Source organism: Penicillium hordei, assembly GCF_028827395.1.
Source record: "Penicillium hordei strain IBT 12815 chromosome Unknown utg000006l_segment0_segment0, whole genome shotgun sequence".
Lineage (NCBI taxonomy): Eukaryota > Fungi > Ascomycota > Eurotiomycetes > Eurotiales > Aspergillaceae > Penicillium > Penicillium hordei.
The window spans coordinates 4,031,255-4,046,947 of NW_026623147.1; the positions used below are offsets into that span (position 1 = coordinate 4,031,255).

The 15,693-nt window shown below is 48.8% G+C and overlaps 7 protein-coding genes across 7 annotated transcripts; 4 read left to right on the forward strand and 3 right to left on the reverse strand.

Annotated features, from left to right (window-relative positions):
- Positions 1 to 8: 8 nt before the first annotated feature.
- On the forward strand, positions 9 to 2,066 carry N7537_012156 (uncharacterized protein; the record flags this gene model as incomplete). The annotated part of the gene is made up of 5 exons (XM_056903210.1): positions 9 to 88; positions 288 to 382; positions 449 to 570; positions 661 to 814; positions 889 to 2,066. The coding sequence occupies 5 exons, from the start codon at positions 9 to 11 to the stop codon at positions 2,064 to 2,066; spliced, it is 1,629 nt and encodes a 542-aa protein (XP_056748497.1).
- Positions 2,067 to 2,318: 252 nt separating this feature from the next.
- On the reverse strand, positions 2,319 to 2,555 carry N7537_012157 (uncharacterized protein; the record flags this gene model as incomplete). The annotated part of the gene is made up of 1 exon (XM_056903211.1): positions 2,319 to 2,555. The coding sequence occupies one exon, from the start codon at positions 2,553 to 2,555 to the stop codon at positions 2,319 to 2,321; it is 237 nt and encodes a 78-aa protein (XP_056748498.1).
- Positions 2,556 to 4,771: 2,216 nt separating this feature from the next.
- N7537_012158 (bifunctional phosphatidyl-N-methylethanolamine N-methyltransferase/phosphatidyl-N-dimethylethanolamine N-methyltransferase) lies at positions 4,772 to 6,033 on the reverse strand. Its single transcript, XM_056903212.1, has 5 exons — positions 5,915 to 6,033; positions 5,822 to 5,861; positions 5,727 to 5,743; positions 5,244 to 5,670; positions 4,772 to 5,193 (listed from the first exon to the last, which is right to left on the reverse strand). Exons 1-5 carry the CDS (start codon positions 5,961 to 5,963, stop codon positions 5,121 to 5,123), a joined length of 606 nt encoding a protein of 201 aa, XP_056748499.1. The 5' UTR covers positions 5,964 to 6,033; the 3' UTR covers positions 4,772 to 5,120.
- Positions 6,034 to 6,397: 364 nt separating this feature from the next.
- On the forward strand, positions 6,398 to 10,114 carry rgsC (putative intermediate filament protein (Mdm1); the record flags this gene model as incomplete). The annotated part of the gene is made up of 3 exons (XM_056903213.1): positions 6,398 to 8,083; positions 8,170 to 9,043; positions 9,096 to 10,114. 3 exons carry the CDS (start codon positions 6,398 to 6,400, stop codon positions 10,112 to 10,114), a joined length of 3,579 nt encoding a protein of 1,192 aa, XP_056748500.1.
- A 250-nt stretch (positions 10,115 to 10,364) lies between these two features.
- N7537_012160 (uncharacterized protein) lies at positions 10,365 to 11,383 on the forward strand (the record flags this gene model as incomplete). The annotated part of the gene is made up of 2 exons (XM_056903214.1): positions 10,365 to 10,874; positions 11,027 to 11,383. The coding sequence occupies 2 exons, from the start codon at positions 10,365 to 10,367 to the stop codon at positions 11,381 to 11,383; spliced, it is 867 nt and encodes a 288-aa protein (XP_056748501.1).
- A 584-nt stretch (positions 11,384 to 11,967) lies between these two features.
- Positions 11,968 to 12,666, reverse strand: N7537_012161 (uncharacterized protein; the record flags this gene model as incomplete). The annotated part of the gene is made up of 4 exons (XM_056903215.1): positions 11,968 to 12,114; positions 12,175 to 12,358; positions 12,416 to 12,467; positions 12,519 to 12,666. 4 exons carry the CDS (start codon positions 12,664 to 12,666, stop codon positions 11,968 to 11,970), a joined length of 531 nt encoding a protein of 176 aa, XP_056748502.1.
- A 1,822-nt stretch (positions 12,667 to 14,488) lies between these two features.
- Positions 14,489 to 15,674, forward strand: sonA (putative nuclear pore complex protein (SonA); the record flags this gene model as incomplete). The annotated part of the gene is made up of 2 exons (XM_056903216.1): positions 14,489 to 14,749; positions 14,850 to 15,674. The coding sequence occupies 2 exons, from the start codon at positions 14,489 to 14,491 to the stop codon at positions 15,672 to 15,674; spliced, it is 1,086 nt and encodes a 361-aa protein (XP_056748503.1).
- Between the last annotated feature and the right edge of the window lie 19 nt (positions 15,675 to 15,693).

The window sequence follows — 15,693 nt, forward strand, 5'->3', positions numbered from 1 at the left end:
ATGAGGATATGTCACGTGTTCAACCCTTATCACATAACCCGGATTTCCTAATGAGGCTAGCGGCGATCGGTCTTCCGCATGTCTTGCCGTCAGAGAGCTTCATCACAGTCACTCAAAGACATAACAGCTCACTTCCCTTGATCTCTGCAGTATCTACACCTGTAATTGAAGCCTCAGCATCGAAATACCCAGCCGATTATTTTCCCCCTCCTCGGGAATCCGTTCCCACGCCTCATTTGCCCGAGAAACCCCCTCCAACGCGCAATTAAACTTGTCTAACCCGACAGCCTCGTCGCTGACACCGTAACTATGGCGGCGCAAGCGGCGTTGATCGCCGATACCATCATCGGAATGAAGCGGGCCTTGCGCAGAGAGCGTGATGGTAAGTTACTGACCAAGCTGTCTGTCTTTTCAAGCAGAATCGTTTTCTGACATCTTTCTTCACCAGATAATGGCCCGGACGACCCGATCATGGCGCCGACCAACCGGGGGAACAAAATGCATGCCAATGCGAAGTATGTGAGCGAGGGTGCATTGGGCTACATCAACGCCGAGGATTACTACAAGCAGGTGTGTAGTTTGCCAATCTCGGGACTTGGGTGTTGTGGCGATGAGATGGGACCAGTATTTTATGGAAACTGACCTTTGGCCGGTAATTAGAGAGTCGATCACGCTGGCTATACGCGCTACATCCTTCAGCCGAACCCGGTTCGCTACGATTCAGAGGGAGACGAGCTTGATGAGGATGATGAAGATTCCGAGGCTGATGCTGTTGCTGCTGAAGAGAACCCTTTCTCTGGGATTGCGCTTGAGAGTAAGTTCTTTCTCTCCTGTTTTGAGTACTGCCTGAGGATAACTGACCTGTTTCTTCCTTTCCCCCCCTTCTAGCTCTTCTGTGTCCATTGAAGCATCCTTCCGAACTCCCCACCCATCCTTCTATGTCCCAAGCATACACGTCGGAAGCCCTGGAGAAGATGACAGCGGCGGTCGAACACAAGCTCCGCCAGGAACGGGCTTTGCTCTGGCGCGCCAGGAACTTGCATAGGCAATTCCTCGGTGATAGCGGTTGGATGCCGTGCGGTGCGCTCGAGACGCCCAATGATCACTTGATATTCGACTCTAGGCTTGCTAGTAATGACCCGAGTGTATATGCCGGTCAAGGTGCAAGTGAGAATGGTACTCCGTCCACCGCTAGAGACCTCAATGACCCGCAGGACGCGGCACAAAAGGTACCTGCATCAATAGCCACACAGGACCCCCAACCGGCACAGAACGGGACAAAAGCCCAGCCCAGTTCAACGCAGAATGACGTGGAAATGGTCGAGGTCCCAGCACAGGGCGAACCCACCAGGAACGGCCTGCAGCTTAAATCGGAAGAGACCGATGCCACCGTCAAAGACCTCCCACCTCACCCTAACACCTCGACTCCCGCCCAGGAGAGCAACAACAGCGATGCAGCCGGGACAAGCACAAACCCACCCCCCAACGGGAAACAAGACATGGACACGACGAAAGATGCCGATCTCGTCGATACAACCGAACTCAACGACGACACAGAACAAGACCTCGAAATGCACGATGGCGACTCACCAGAACCGCCACGGCGAATGACAACGCGCGCGCAAACCAACGCTGTCAACCCAAACGAAACTGAAAACGGTTCCCCAATCTCCGACACAGCCTTCCCACTCCCAACTCCGCATCCCCTCTTCCTCGTCCCGGACAATATCCGCCCCGATCCCAACTTCGGCCTCCCCGCCGCTGAAGCCGAGGAAACCCGCCGGCTGCTCTGGTCGTATATCCAGAAGCAAGAAGAGACGGTGCGCGGGGTTGAGCACATGCTTGATTCGCTGAATAGATCGTGCCGCATGAAAGCTGATGTTCTAGAGTGGTGTAAGGCTGAGGGACATGTTGGCGAGATGAGTGATGGCGAGGACTGGTATGACCGTGAGCAATGGGGACTGGCTGAGGGAGAGGATTTGAAGAAGGGGACTGATGAGGATGAGGTTGAGACTGTTGATGAGAGTCGGACACAGGGGAAGAGGGGGAGAGGAAGGCGGCAGTGAGAGATGGGCCGTTGGCAGTGGTATTCCACTTTGCTTCTTTGCTTCTTCTTCTCTTTTGATCTTGGGCCCTCTGGCATTGTCATGTTCTGGTCTCTTCCTGGTGATACGAACTCTACATACTACCCTGTCTCTTGTCTCTGTTTCTTTGGGTTCTTTGATTCCTGTGGCGTCGGTATATACCCTCATTTCTATAATAATCATGATTTTGGTTACTGTTTCTGGGCCCAACAAGACATTTTTCATTAATCTACGTCAAAAAACTAACATCTGGAATGTCCTTGAGCCATCCCAGTAGGGCACGCACGTCCACTTGGAGAGGAGACAATGCGTGCATGGTGAGACTGTCCAGGGGCTATTATGTTGCTTTTGTCCTTCTTTGCCCTCATCATTGGTATTGTTGTTGTTCTGGCCCTCAATCTCGGCATCATCGTTGTAGGTTTGCTTCTTGATCTGATCATCGTCTTCCTGGGCCTCGTCCTGCCTGCCCATGACAATCTTGAGATCATAACCGCCACGCCTCTACAGCTGTAGACGTTTTGGTATCTAAGCAATGATACGGCATTGATGATCACTGCCACAATTCGGTATCTGTACTTCTTCCCCTAGCATAGTCGAACAATGTCCTCTATTGGAGGGGAAGGGGTTCGGTTCAAGCTGTCAGATTGACGGTCAACTTGACGGTCAAACCTTGACTCTCTGTCTTTCGGCGACTCTGTTTCTCGTCTTCCAGGACTTCCATACCAAGATCCCGCGCGCAAGGTTGTCAATGTCATGTCTGGGTATGGCAAGTCGTGGTTATCACGCCCTCATATGAGGGAGTGCATCAGGTCTTCTATGTCTTCAGCTTTGATTTGCGCCTTCCACAGTGATGCCAGTGGTTCACTGGTTCCTGGGTATGTTGGCACAGTCTTTGCCCAGGTCGAGTCTTCTCAGCATACCGAGGTATACGGTGACACCATGGACCTGGCGAATGCCCTTTTTTTTTTTTTTTTTTTTTGAATTCATCTACTAGGCGAAGTAGATGCTGAAAGTTCTAAATAGTTTGTATTCGAGTCTTGGATGTGCTTCTTCTTCTTCTGTGGGTATGTTCATCTCCCCGGTCACAGCTTCACTCTCTTCTGCTTCACGTGGTTTTGTTTCCTTTCATCTTCCCTTCCTGTTGTTCTGCCTCCCCAATCTGCCATCTCTTCTTTCTTTTCGGGGGATATAGCAACGGGAAACATTCTTCCCTGATTGCGGTGTTCACCATTCCTGTCTCGGAACTCCAATCCGTCGAGTGTAATTGAGCTAGGGGGCACGCCTCTTAAAAGATCACACTGGACATCGGAAGTGGTTTCTCAGTGCTCCCTGCTTGCATGTTTCCGCCATTCCTGTATCTGAACTTCGAATCATCGAGTACGTTCCTCCAGGCTGGCCTCTGCCTCAACAAGACGAGTTCATCGTGATTTTCACCAGTCGTTCCAAGGCTTTGTTCATCCTAGCCAATGACCGGGATATCTGTTGATGACCGAACTCAACACTGGTTCCAACAAGCTCAAGTTGTGGGATAGATGATCTCATAGCGTAGGCGAATCCAAAGCACAATGTAAACCATCCAGCATGACCCTCGCCGTGAAGGTCTTCCTCCCACCCTAAAGGTCCAGAGTAGAAAGACCAGAAAAGAGTATCGGTAGTCCCTGGAGATCTTTATAGCTCGAGTCTTTGTCAAAGGGCGAGGTATGGTAGTATCCTGGTTTAGTCCACCCCGATGGACTGAAGAGGGTCATGCCTAGCGAGTTGACATGTTGGAAGTCTCTTTTGGCTTTGATTAGTTCTTGATTTGTCTTTTTCGCTTGCCAAACTGCGGGCTACTAGGTGACTTGTGCAAATGTATCCAATGACTGTAGTCATGGGCTTCTTCTCTCATTTGTTCTTCACTTGCTCGTCACCTGCGAGCAGGTGCAAGTGGAAGGGTAAGCCGGCCATACATCAAATGGTACATATGCAATGGTATTGGCGGAAAACTGGCAGTCGAACTGGCTCTTTGCGTGGGTTTTGCTGCAGCTTGCCGCTTTTGGGTCTCAAGGTATTGACTGAGGTTGATGACCCGAGAAGTGAAGAGGAAAGTCGAGCGTACTTATATGTCCCCAAAGACTAGGAACGCGCGTCTCTAGACAAACGGCCTTCTATTAGCCGGAGTATTGCGTAGAAAAATTGAGGAATTGAGTATAGACCGAGATCAGGCTAAGGCATTGGGATGTAGTATAACACTCTGACAACTGAGCTCATGACTAGGTCCTCTTAACTAGGGCACATACCCTAGTAGATGCATGTGTGAATGCGGCGAAAGCTTTTTGGGTCGGTCTAATATATGGTCCTGACAAAAGAGCAAAGAAGAGAGAAGGATTGATTCTCTACAAACAGAAGCTAACTAAATGCTAGGAGGGAGCCAAACAAACCAGGCATTGAAGTAAGATGATCTATCTAGGCCTTTATAAACATACCATATCTTTCTTAGTTGCTTAGATTGTTGTTCAGTGGTCGTCGCTTTGCTGTTCTGCTCTTCATGATCGAAGCATAGTGCATGGGAAGAGACAGAGAGAACATAATTGTACAGTATTAGATGTCTTAGATTCAAGGGTTTTTGTCTGGAGCATCTTTTGCCCGCTGTAGATATCTCTCTCCTTTTCCCATAAAACAGACACAATACTTCCAGAGTCCCTTGCACATACTCAGCAATCACAAGTAAGCAACAAAGGTCTACTGATTCACAGTCGTACTGCAGGTTTGGCGCGATGGGTTGATTGAATTATATCTTTTGTAGTCGCGTAAGGGAAATCACAGTGGGGCCTTGTCCTGTTATACTCATCCCCAGTATCAAGGACAAGGCAAAGATCTATCGTCTACAGGTCCAGCATCGTTGAAGATTCGGATGCATCCATGTGCTGGAAACTTGTCGTGGGCAACCCTAGACTTTTTGGGTGTCAAGTTGTCTGAAGCAACCCGGCCTCTCTTTTGGTGTTCGGATTGTGGATGTTGAATGTCCTGGCCAATCCTGGTATACATTCATGGCGCTTACTGCTTCTTGCCGCCCTGCTTCTTGGCACGTTCGCGCTCACGCTTGGCGTAGATCTCAGCAGTGAAGGGGCTAGAGACAGTCAGTTTAGCTCTAGGAATGCTTCAAAAATTAATACTTACTCTTCCCAGCCGAGAGCGAACCAGTACAGGATAAAGACCTGGGCAGTCAGAAGAATACCAGCAACCTTGCCGTGGTACAGTGCAACACCAAGGAAGTTCAACGTGCTACCCCAGTACATCGGCGAGCCGGTCACGTTGAAAGGGAACCCGGTGACAGGAGCGTCCATAAGAATACCGAAGTAGTCGCCAAGGTAGGTACCGGTCACACCAAGAGCCCACATGCTGGAGAGAACCAGGACGGAACCGATAGTAAACAGGATACCTCCAACGATGGGTTGGTGGACAGGAGCGTAGAAGGGCTGGTCAGCTAGAGCGAGTTGGTAGATATGGTCACGGAGAATCCCGAGGGAAAAGATGGTGACTGCAAGGACGTAGCAGCCATTGTATGCGCCTCCGAAGAGGCGGGTCAAGAAGTGGTTGCGGTACTCTGTTCAGCGGTTAGCCAAGGTCGAATGCAACAGTCCTTGGGTGGAGTTGGCCAACCTGCGCGGGCAACAATGCTAGAAAGCTCAGATTAGCTATTGCTCATGGACAGAATAATTGCCATTGTGGTTTTCTCAACCAAAATTGTCACTCACTTCCAAAAAATTGGGTTAAAAGCAATAGTCGCAGCGGACCCTGTTGGGGTCAATCACATGCAAATTGTTGAGATTTTGTAAAGGCCAACTTACATAGTAAAGGCTTGGAGGAAAAATCGACAAAATCCGTAAGAGAGGCCATGGCGCAAAAACCGTTAAACCAGAAAGAGTGAAGAGAAGAGAATAGGAAGAAGGAAGAAAGAAGATGAAGAAGAAGAAAAAGAAGAAGAGGGGAAAGACATGTTGGGCCCCGGATTAACAGCTTAAGTAAACAAAAATGACGTCCACCCGTAGGTTCCTCTCGCACGGTCACGGGATTGTTTCTTTCTCGACTCCTTGGCTCTTCCTTTTTGATACCAGTACAGCTGAGATCCACGTCTTTATCCCTTCTCTTCTGACTCCTAGGGACATTGTATCACATATCGACTTCATTCCAGGACGCTCGACACGAACGAGAGCTTCATCGCCAATCAGGCCAGGTTGACCGTGACCACAGTACTATGCCGAGCCGTTCGCTCCCAAGTTCCCGGGAGTGATCGTTATGAGACGTGGAGCTTTGACAAGAGAGTGGGGAGAATGGCCCTTAGTCGCCGCGACCTCGTTCTGGCGGGCGTCGGCGTATTCATCGCTTGGGGTCTTGTGGTTCGCTGGCTGCCGATCCTCCGCTATCTAGGATATGCCGTGACACTGGGTGCCATCCTATCTTCCGTAGGACTTTTTGGAGTTGTCGCATTGACAATCCGGCATCAGAATGACAAAGTCGACACCAAGAAAGTTTCGGTGGCTTTCATAAAACCCAACCAATGGCGAAAAGAAGTGCTGAATGTCCGCCGGAGCACACGATACCGGCCCCGGCCACTCTATCCTCAGTCTTTTGTCGTATCGGAAGGGATCGACGAACTTTTATCTTTCATAACCCGAGACTTTATTTCCTCGTGGTATCACAGTATCAGCCCGAACCCCATATTTGTCAATGAAGTTGATCGAACGATCCGTATCGCCCTTGAAAACCTCCGGGATAGGTTAGTTGCGGAGGACATGGTCTCGCTGATCGTATCGCGCATCTTTCCTATCGTGACATCGCATCTCAAGGAATTTGACATTGCCGAACGTTCAATTCGCGGACGCAATCTCAATCGAAATGTGACCGAGTCTGGAGAGCTTGATCTGGCCATTGCAAACAAATACCGTGAAGGTCGCTTACATCCTGCTGTTGCAACATCTGTGTCCGATCGAAAGTCTGTTCAACAGGAGTACCTGCGCAAGCTAGCGGTTGGCCTTTTACCCCAGCTATTTCCGGAAAGTGTTCTGAACAGTCGTATTGTGTCGGTTCTGATTCGCGAAATCATCTCATGCGCTGTTCTTATTCCGATAGTTACTTCATTATCAGATCCAGATACATGGAACCAACTAATGGAAGCATATGGTCGTACGGCCTTACAGGATCGGAAGACTGTACGCAAACTGCGCGCCGCTTTGGACCAGCATGCGTCACCCACACCTAAGTCCAAGCGTGGGCAACCATTCCCACGACTGTCCGCAACCGATTCAGAGCGAGCATTTGAGCGCTTTGTGAGGGCAATCAGGAAATGTAATAACCTTTCCGATGCCCGTCGGTTCCGTGCCCTCGTTTCCAGTCAATTGAAGCAAGAGAGTGTGGTAGAAGGCCAGGATCAGGTCTATTTGAAGCGCCTTGAAACAGGCAAACGTGTTCTTGATCAGAAAGTGGCGAAACTTGCGAGACCTGGCGAGGACTCCCATGTACCTCCAGCGTTAGACCTTCGACCCGAGATCCCACCTAGAACGCATGAATCGTCACTGATTGACGTGATGCACAACGCATCTGGACTTTCTTATTTCATGGAATTTATGGACCGCCAAAAGCTGATGTCGCTTGTTCAATTCTGGGTTGTTGTGGATGGATTCCGCAACCCACTTGAAGATGACTTTGGAGATGAGGCAGTGCCCACTTCATTAGCATGGAAGCCAGCAGACAGAAACGACCTAGCCCTCATCAGTGAAACCTATCTATCAAAACCCGAACTAAAGGTTTCTGAGGAGTCTCGCCGAGCAGTCAAGACATTCCTGAGTGCAGGAAAGCGTGCCACCCCGGAACAATACCGAAAAGCGCGAATGGTGGTTCTGACAACTCAGTCTGCCATTCTAGAGCTTCTCCAAGATACTTATTATCCAAAGTTCAAGGAGTCTGATCTATACTGGAAGTATCTTGCATCCGATGAAGCATCCGCTGCCCAGGCGTCAGTTCGTCAATCCTCTCCCATAGCAGTCACTTTTGAAACTCCCGAGAGGCGACCTCTCCCCCCTTATTGTCACGAACAACCTCCCAGCCGGGATTGAGACCATCCAGAGATTTGCGACGAGCCGCTGTCTCGTCTAGTGATGTGCGGGGCATGGGGAAATTGTTCGATGATGACGATTCACCACGGCGATCAATAGATTCAGAACGATCTGCTCATCTTTTTGATGACGACTATGACACCGACAATCTCGCCACATCTACCCATAGTTTGGGCAAGGATTCCCAGAATGGCGAGAATGATGCTAGCCAGAGCCAAAGCCAAGTCCTAGAAACTATGGAGGCAGCGCTTAACGATATCATTACCAATGAGCCGAAAAATGGAAGAATCGAAGACCTCAAAGGAGATGTTGCCGGTCTGTTTGGGCCGGAACGTCCTGTTCTTTCGTCGCGAAGCTCGTCCGAAATTCCTCAAGTTGACAACCGGAATGAGAGAACAAAGAAAAGCATCGCATCGCTTGGTCTGGTGGATCATGCATCGCGACTTGGTGTATTTGATGACGACTTATTTCCGGATCAACAAAAATTCATCGAAGATGAATACGAAGAACCAGACGGCGTGGATGAAAAGGACTCAGCAGATGAAGTGCACGAAGCTGCACCGGGTGACTTGGGTCTAACAGAAGCGATTGAGGCGCTTTCAGTGGATATCGACAAGCTTGCAGCCCAGGACTCTGTGGTCCAAGCATTGACACGCAAAGCAGAACTGACAAACAACACTGCGGAACTGAGAATCCTGCGCAAGTCCAAGGCCAGCATTCAGCGCGAAATGCACCGCAAGGAAATGCAGCGGCAGCAGTACATCCTCCAGGAAAGCGATAACAGCTTGTTTGGGCGGTCGACTGTCAGCCTCAAATCTACTGTTGTAGGCAAAGAAGAGGATGATGGCCGTGAATTCGCAATGTGTAAGAGAACCTCCTAATGTACCGTGTGTGACCAGGCTAACTAGTTATCTAGACGTCGTGGAGGTTCGAAGAAATGCCGGCGAACAAATGCCCGCTGCATCGTGGGTCGTTGCACGGCGATACAGCGAGTTCCATGATCTGCATCAGAAGCTACGCCAACGCTACCCCTCTGTCCGGCACTTGGAATTCCCCCGGCGACGCGTTGTGATGAAGCTACAGAAAGAGTTCCTTCACAAACGGCGACTCGCTCTCGAAGCCTATCTGCAGAGACTCATTCTCCTACCGGAGGTCTGTCGCAGCCGCGATCTACGTGCATTCCTCTCTCAGCGTGCCATACTTCCCCGTAAGGAAAATGCCCGCGACAATGAAGGGGAAACCAAAGACCTTGTTACACGCATCTACAACTCCGTCGCAGATGGCATGGATGACTTCCTTGGCAACTTCGGTGTCCTAGACCAACTGTCTACCGCAGGCCAGAACCTCATCTCAGCGGCCACCCAGCAAGCCAGCAACACGACAGTCCCAGACTCTAGCCTCGCAACCGAAGATGCCGCCACAGCCGCCGAAGCCGAAGCGGAACTAAACGCCTTCGAAGATCGTGAGCTTGAGCCATTCATCAAACCCATCTGCGATCTCTTCCTCGAAGCGTTCGAGCTGAACCGCGGCAATAACTGGCTGCGCGGTCGTGCTGTCGTCGTCGTCCTGCACCAGCTCCTCGGCGGAACAATAGAGCGCAAGGTCCGCGACGGAGCGCGCGGCCTGGTACAGGATGACTCGCTTATCAAGTACCTTGCTCTCGCTCGCGATACCCTCTGGCCCGGCGGCGTACTCCGTAAAGCCCCGCCTCGTTCTGCCGCAGACCGTCTCAATAGTCGTGCCGAGGCCACTGTGGTCTTGGCTACGCTCATACCGGATCTGGCGGGTAATGTCGTCGGCAGAGCTAATGCACAGGCTGCAGCCCGTCGCATTTTTGCTACGCTGAATAACCAGCATCTTAATACCCATCTTGCTTTTACGATACTTGACGAGATCGTCCTGGTTCTCTTTGGGAGTTCGGGTCGTTCTCGGTGAGAAGTGAATCGTTATTCTTCCTCCTTACAACCACTGTATATACTCGATTACATCCATCTCTACAATCTCTACATAATTCCAAATATGTCCATCTAACACATCCAAAATTCAAATAATCCTGCTAAGATAAAAAAAAAACCCCATCACGTGTACATGTGAGGCTCAATTGTGCCCAATCTGGCAAAGAGCCCCTAAAACCTCCTAGACTGGATTTCAACAGCTCATATTCTTCTTCTTCTTCTTAACCCCAATGGCCCCTCCCCCAGCTTCAGCCCAATCCCACGCCCTCTCCATCCCCGAAATCTTCGAACTAATCCTCCTCAACCTGGACACCCGCACCCTCCTCACAAAAGCAACCCGAATCTGCCACGCCTGGTCCCATTTCATCAACTCCTCCCCGCAAATTCAATGGGCCCTATTCTTCCGTCCCCTCGAAAACGGCATGAATAAAACAAAGACCCAGAATCCACTCCTAGCAGAAACCTTCCCGTCAATCTTCTACCGATCCGGGTCTAGCAATGGAGGAAGTACCAATAAAAAGAACGATCCGGAAGCCGACACAATAAACGACAAAATCAATTCCAAGCTCACATTCACCACCTTCGACATGGTCCGGAACCCGCATAAATGGGACGCATATATCAGACCGGAGGCTAGCTGGCGCCGTATGCTGGTCCAGCAGCCGCCGGTGAATACGCTATCGCTGCTAAGGAGTAATGTCGGACATGGCGGACAGTATTTGTACATTTATGAAGCGTTGGTGAGTATTCAGGTCTGCTTCTTTACATAATATATACATATGGTTATCTATCTCTACATAATGATCTTTGTATTTGTTTACATACACACATATATCATTTGTCAATTTCCTCCTGCAAAGAACCCTAGCTGACATCCATAATCACCCTAAAGGGCGACCAAAAAGAACCAGCCAGTGGCCTACGAATGGATATCGTCTTTGAAGCACTGGTCTTCGGCGATAGATGGGATCAGGATGAATACTCCGCAACGGAGATGGTCTGGGGACAGGAACTCCTCCCTCAACGGATTCGAGGAGACCTGGGGCTCTTTGGTGTTCATGATCTGGATTTAGTGTTTTATACTCGTCTGGGAGAAACGTCTAGGGGTCGTGGTTATTATGTGTCGAGTTTGGAATGTGATGTTGTGAATAATGTTAAGGCGGCGTATACTAGGCTGGGGATGAAGCCAAAGTATTCCGATGAGGCCTTTTTGAGAGGGCGGAAGTCTTGGGGGTCACTTTGGGATTAGAATCTGTGTAGAGCACAGAAACATTGTCTTTCTTCTCATGAATCTATAGGATATGCCCAAGTACACTGTGAAGTTGTGGATATCAAGGTATAGCGTGGCTCGACATGTCCATTCGGACTAGTAATGTCTCCTCACTTGGTTTCCGACACAATATCTCCCTTACAACACCTACATTGGAAACGGATAGCTGGTAATTATTTAATTTGATCTCCACTAGGCGTCAGAAGGAGTGAACGGCACATACCGGTCCACCCAGGGTAGATACATCAAAGCCGGGCCAGACAAAAATGACAGAAATAAGATAGACAAGATAAAATCAAAATACGAAATCCCTGGCGCCCTCCTAATTCTTGTTTCTACATTGGAAACGCAGTGAACACAGAGCAGCCAAACGGGACCGTAGAAAAGCAGAACATAAAATTGCAGAGGGGAGTCAATAGTCCCCGGTAAGAACATCCATTATCATGATTGGTAAAGTGAAGGGATAAAAGGTAGAAGAAATTGAAGAGGTCATCCGGAGACACTGGTCTGTGTTCATGGTCATGTGATGGAATGAATACCCGGGTTCATGGGCTGGTGCCAATCTATGCCTCGTCCTTGGACTTCTTCTTGGACTTTTTGCTTGGCTGTGGTGCACCCTCCTTCTTCTGGTGCACGACCAACCGGGTCCAGCACTCTTCCTTGTCCCACTCGAAGCCAGCGAGGTAGGGTTTGTCGAGTTCATCATCCGCCTAGCGGGGTCACGTCAGTCATCATGGGCTCTCTGTATTCTATACTGTAGAACCACTGACCTTCTTCTTGAACTGTTTGTAGATGGCATCCAATGCGTCCTTGATCGTGACGCCCTTGAGGTTCCGTGCGGTGACTTCTAGGCCAAGGGGGAAGTGTAGGTCAATCTTCTTGACGGGTGGAGTGACGAGGAACATTTTGAGGATATCTTTGTCTTCAATGGTTGAGGGGGAGGTGTTGAGTTTCCTGGACAGACGTCAGTGAGACTGATCAATATGTGAGGAATTGAGATGAGATACTGACCACCCAGTCTTCTGTGTTTCGATTGGTAGTTCAAGGTCCATCTTTTGCTCTTCTGAAGTACCATCAGGATAGGTTCCTTAACTGAGATTGACGATGTACTTACCAAGGTCCTTGATGTTCCAGATACCTTCTACCGTTGAGGAGGTCCGCCTGTGGGTCTTGGCCTTGACCTCCTTCTCAATCTTGGGTTTCTCATCGGATATGGACAAGCCAGCGATGGCCGAATCGACTTTGGTTAAAGGAACAGACATGTTTGCAGAGTGTATCTGATCAAGTTAGAGATGGGAAAGGATCAAGATGGGATGAGGAATATACTCTCAGATGAATCAGGAGATGAATCAAAGATCAGGAGATGGAAGAAGGAAAGAAGAGGGGGAAGGCAGGTGACCAAGGTTGTGTGAGAGGGGGTGCAGAGTCCATCGTCATGAGTGTCATGTTACTTTGGTTATCTGGTGTTTGTCTATAACAAGGAAGTACCCTTTTCTATATCTTTTGGTTTCACCATTCTACTATATATTATCTATTCAACTAATATTTATACTATTGAATTATTACTACACCATCATCATTATCTTCATAGATACAGGTATAGATACATATTACATATAAATATCATACAAGACAACCGGCCTCCCCCGGATTGAACTGACATCAACATTGTTAATCTTGGCCAATCTTAGTGCTGCACCCCGCATTTGGGCTCCACTTTATTAACGGCAGATCACTCTTATATAGCCCTTATATAGCCCTCATATACTATATTAGTATATATTAGTTCGTATATTAGTTCGTATATTAATTAGTTAGTACATCATATTGGTACATTGGTACATTGGTACATTGGTATATTGGTATATTGGTATATCATGTTAACTAACTAGTTAGTTCGTACATCATATTGGTACATTGGTACATTGGTATATTGGTATATCATGTTAACTAACTAGTTAGTAATATAATATTAATATATTAATATACTATAACTATAACTATCGTATGACTGTGTCACCTGACTATATGGTACTTAATTCCATCGTACCACTCTCTAATCTACTACTGACCACGTGAGGTCATTTCGTACAATACAATAGCAATACCTTAGGTAATACCTGGCAAACCAATCCAATCCTTACCTAGGTAGGGTTCTTACTCTTAATGAAGATTCCTGTATGGCGTAATTAACCGCCATTATCTCATCACACTGATCTGGACTCAAGGGACCTGTTTTAATGACAAAGTGTCCTATAAACTGGATTTGCAGCCTAATAGACTCAAGATATCTGATTTAATAGTCGAACAGGTATACCACGTCGGGATATTGGATATTATACTGTATATATACTCATCATCTAAGCTCAACCATCTCTTGGACCACAAAAATATGAAACAACTCAATCTTGGTTAACCTTCAATTCATATTTACAATTCACCTAGAAGATAAGAGAATATAAAGGTATTGGGCAAACGGCCACTTATGACTCGGTATAAACTTTTTGACATTCGTATAGATATTGCATGGCGATACCGGGAAAGTGAAGGTTGAATCGAGTCTTATCTTCTAGTTCAATCTCTCCAAATGCCTTAAACTGACCAGTAAAACTTCATCCAGTAACATCATCTATCAGAATGGTTACCGAGCGGATAACTGCAGTCCGACAATGCTGCCTTGATAGTCGTGACTCACGGTATCTATGGACAGCTACATAGCTATAGCTTTGTCAATGGAATGAGCGTATAAATAAAGAATAAGTATGCCCAAGTGATTTCAATAAAAACGTAAAGACAAAAGTTGGAAGATGATTAAAGTAGAATACTCGAGTGAAGGTTGAAGTATAAGATCCACAGATACAAAGGCGGTGAGATATATTTTCTGCCGGCATCGCGCATCGCTTTCTGTCGAGCTACAATTATCATCGACTTCTCTGTCTCTTCCTTTCTCCACTGAGCTCGACTTTCTTTCTTCTCTGCATGACTCCCCAGCTGTGAATTCAGCTTTGCCTTTGTTTTCTGTTCCCATCCTTTCATCACCTCCTCGATACCCTTTACCATATCACACCTCTCGCGCCCTTTCAAATGTCACTTTTCGGCGCCGGCGCGTCGTCGGCCTCGGCAGGCCAGACAAACACCACCGGCGACATCTCCAAGGACGTCGCCCTCAACACTCCCCCCGAGGATGGCATCTCGGATCTCCGCTTCTCGCCTACCAGCGAGCACTTAGCCGTCGCCTCGTGGGATAAGAAAGTCCGCATCTACGAAATCAACGACCAGGGACAAAGTGAAGGAAAGGCACTCTTCGAGCATGAAGCTCCCGTGCTGAACTGCTGCTGGTCTCCAGTAAGCTCACACTCCTTCTCACCAACCCCCACATATTCGCACCCAACAACTCAACTTCTATGCACAGAAACTGACATCCTCTTTTTTTTCTCTCTTATAGGATGGAACCAAGGTCGTCGGTGCCGGTGCCGACAAGGCAGCCCGCATGCTTGATCTCGGCTCAGGCACGACAACCCAAGTTGCCGCCCACGACGCCCCAATTCGAAGCTGCCATATGATCCCCAATCCCTCCGTGGGCGGATCCCCACTCCTGATCACCGGATCGTGGGACAAGACAGTCAAATACTGGGACTTGCGCCAGTCGACCGCAATCGCTTCCGTCGAGTGCCAGGAGCGTATCTACACCATGGACGTCAAGAACAAGCTTCTCGTTGTCGGCACCGCAGACCGTTACATCAATATCATCAACCTCGACCAGCCAACAAAGTTCTACAAGACTATGCAATCACCCCTCAAGTGGCAGACGCGGGTAGTCAGCTGCTTTTCAGATGCCTCGGGCTTCGCGGTCGGCTCCGTCGAGGGCCGTTGTGCTATTCAGTACGTCGAGGAGAAGGATTCCGCCTCGAACTTCTCCTTCAAGTGCCACCGTGAAAACCCGCCCGCAAACCGCGATGTCTGCAATATCTATTCCGTTAACGCTATCTCTTTCCACCCCATTCACGGAACCTTCAGCACTGCAGGTGCAGACGGTACTTTCCACTTCTGGGATAAGGATGCGAAGCACCGTCTCAAGGGTTACCCCGCTGTCGGAGGCCCTATCACTACCACCGCTTTCAACCGTACTGGAAATATCTTCGCTTACTCTGTCAGCTACGACTGGAGCAAGGGTTACTCCATCAATACCCAGCAGACTACCAACAAGGTCATGCTGCACCCTATCGGGCCTGATGAGACAAAGCCCAGACCGAGTACGCGCAAGCGTTGATTTGGACCTGAGCTTTTTT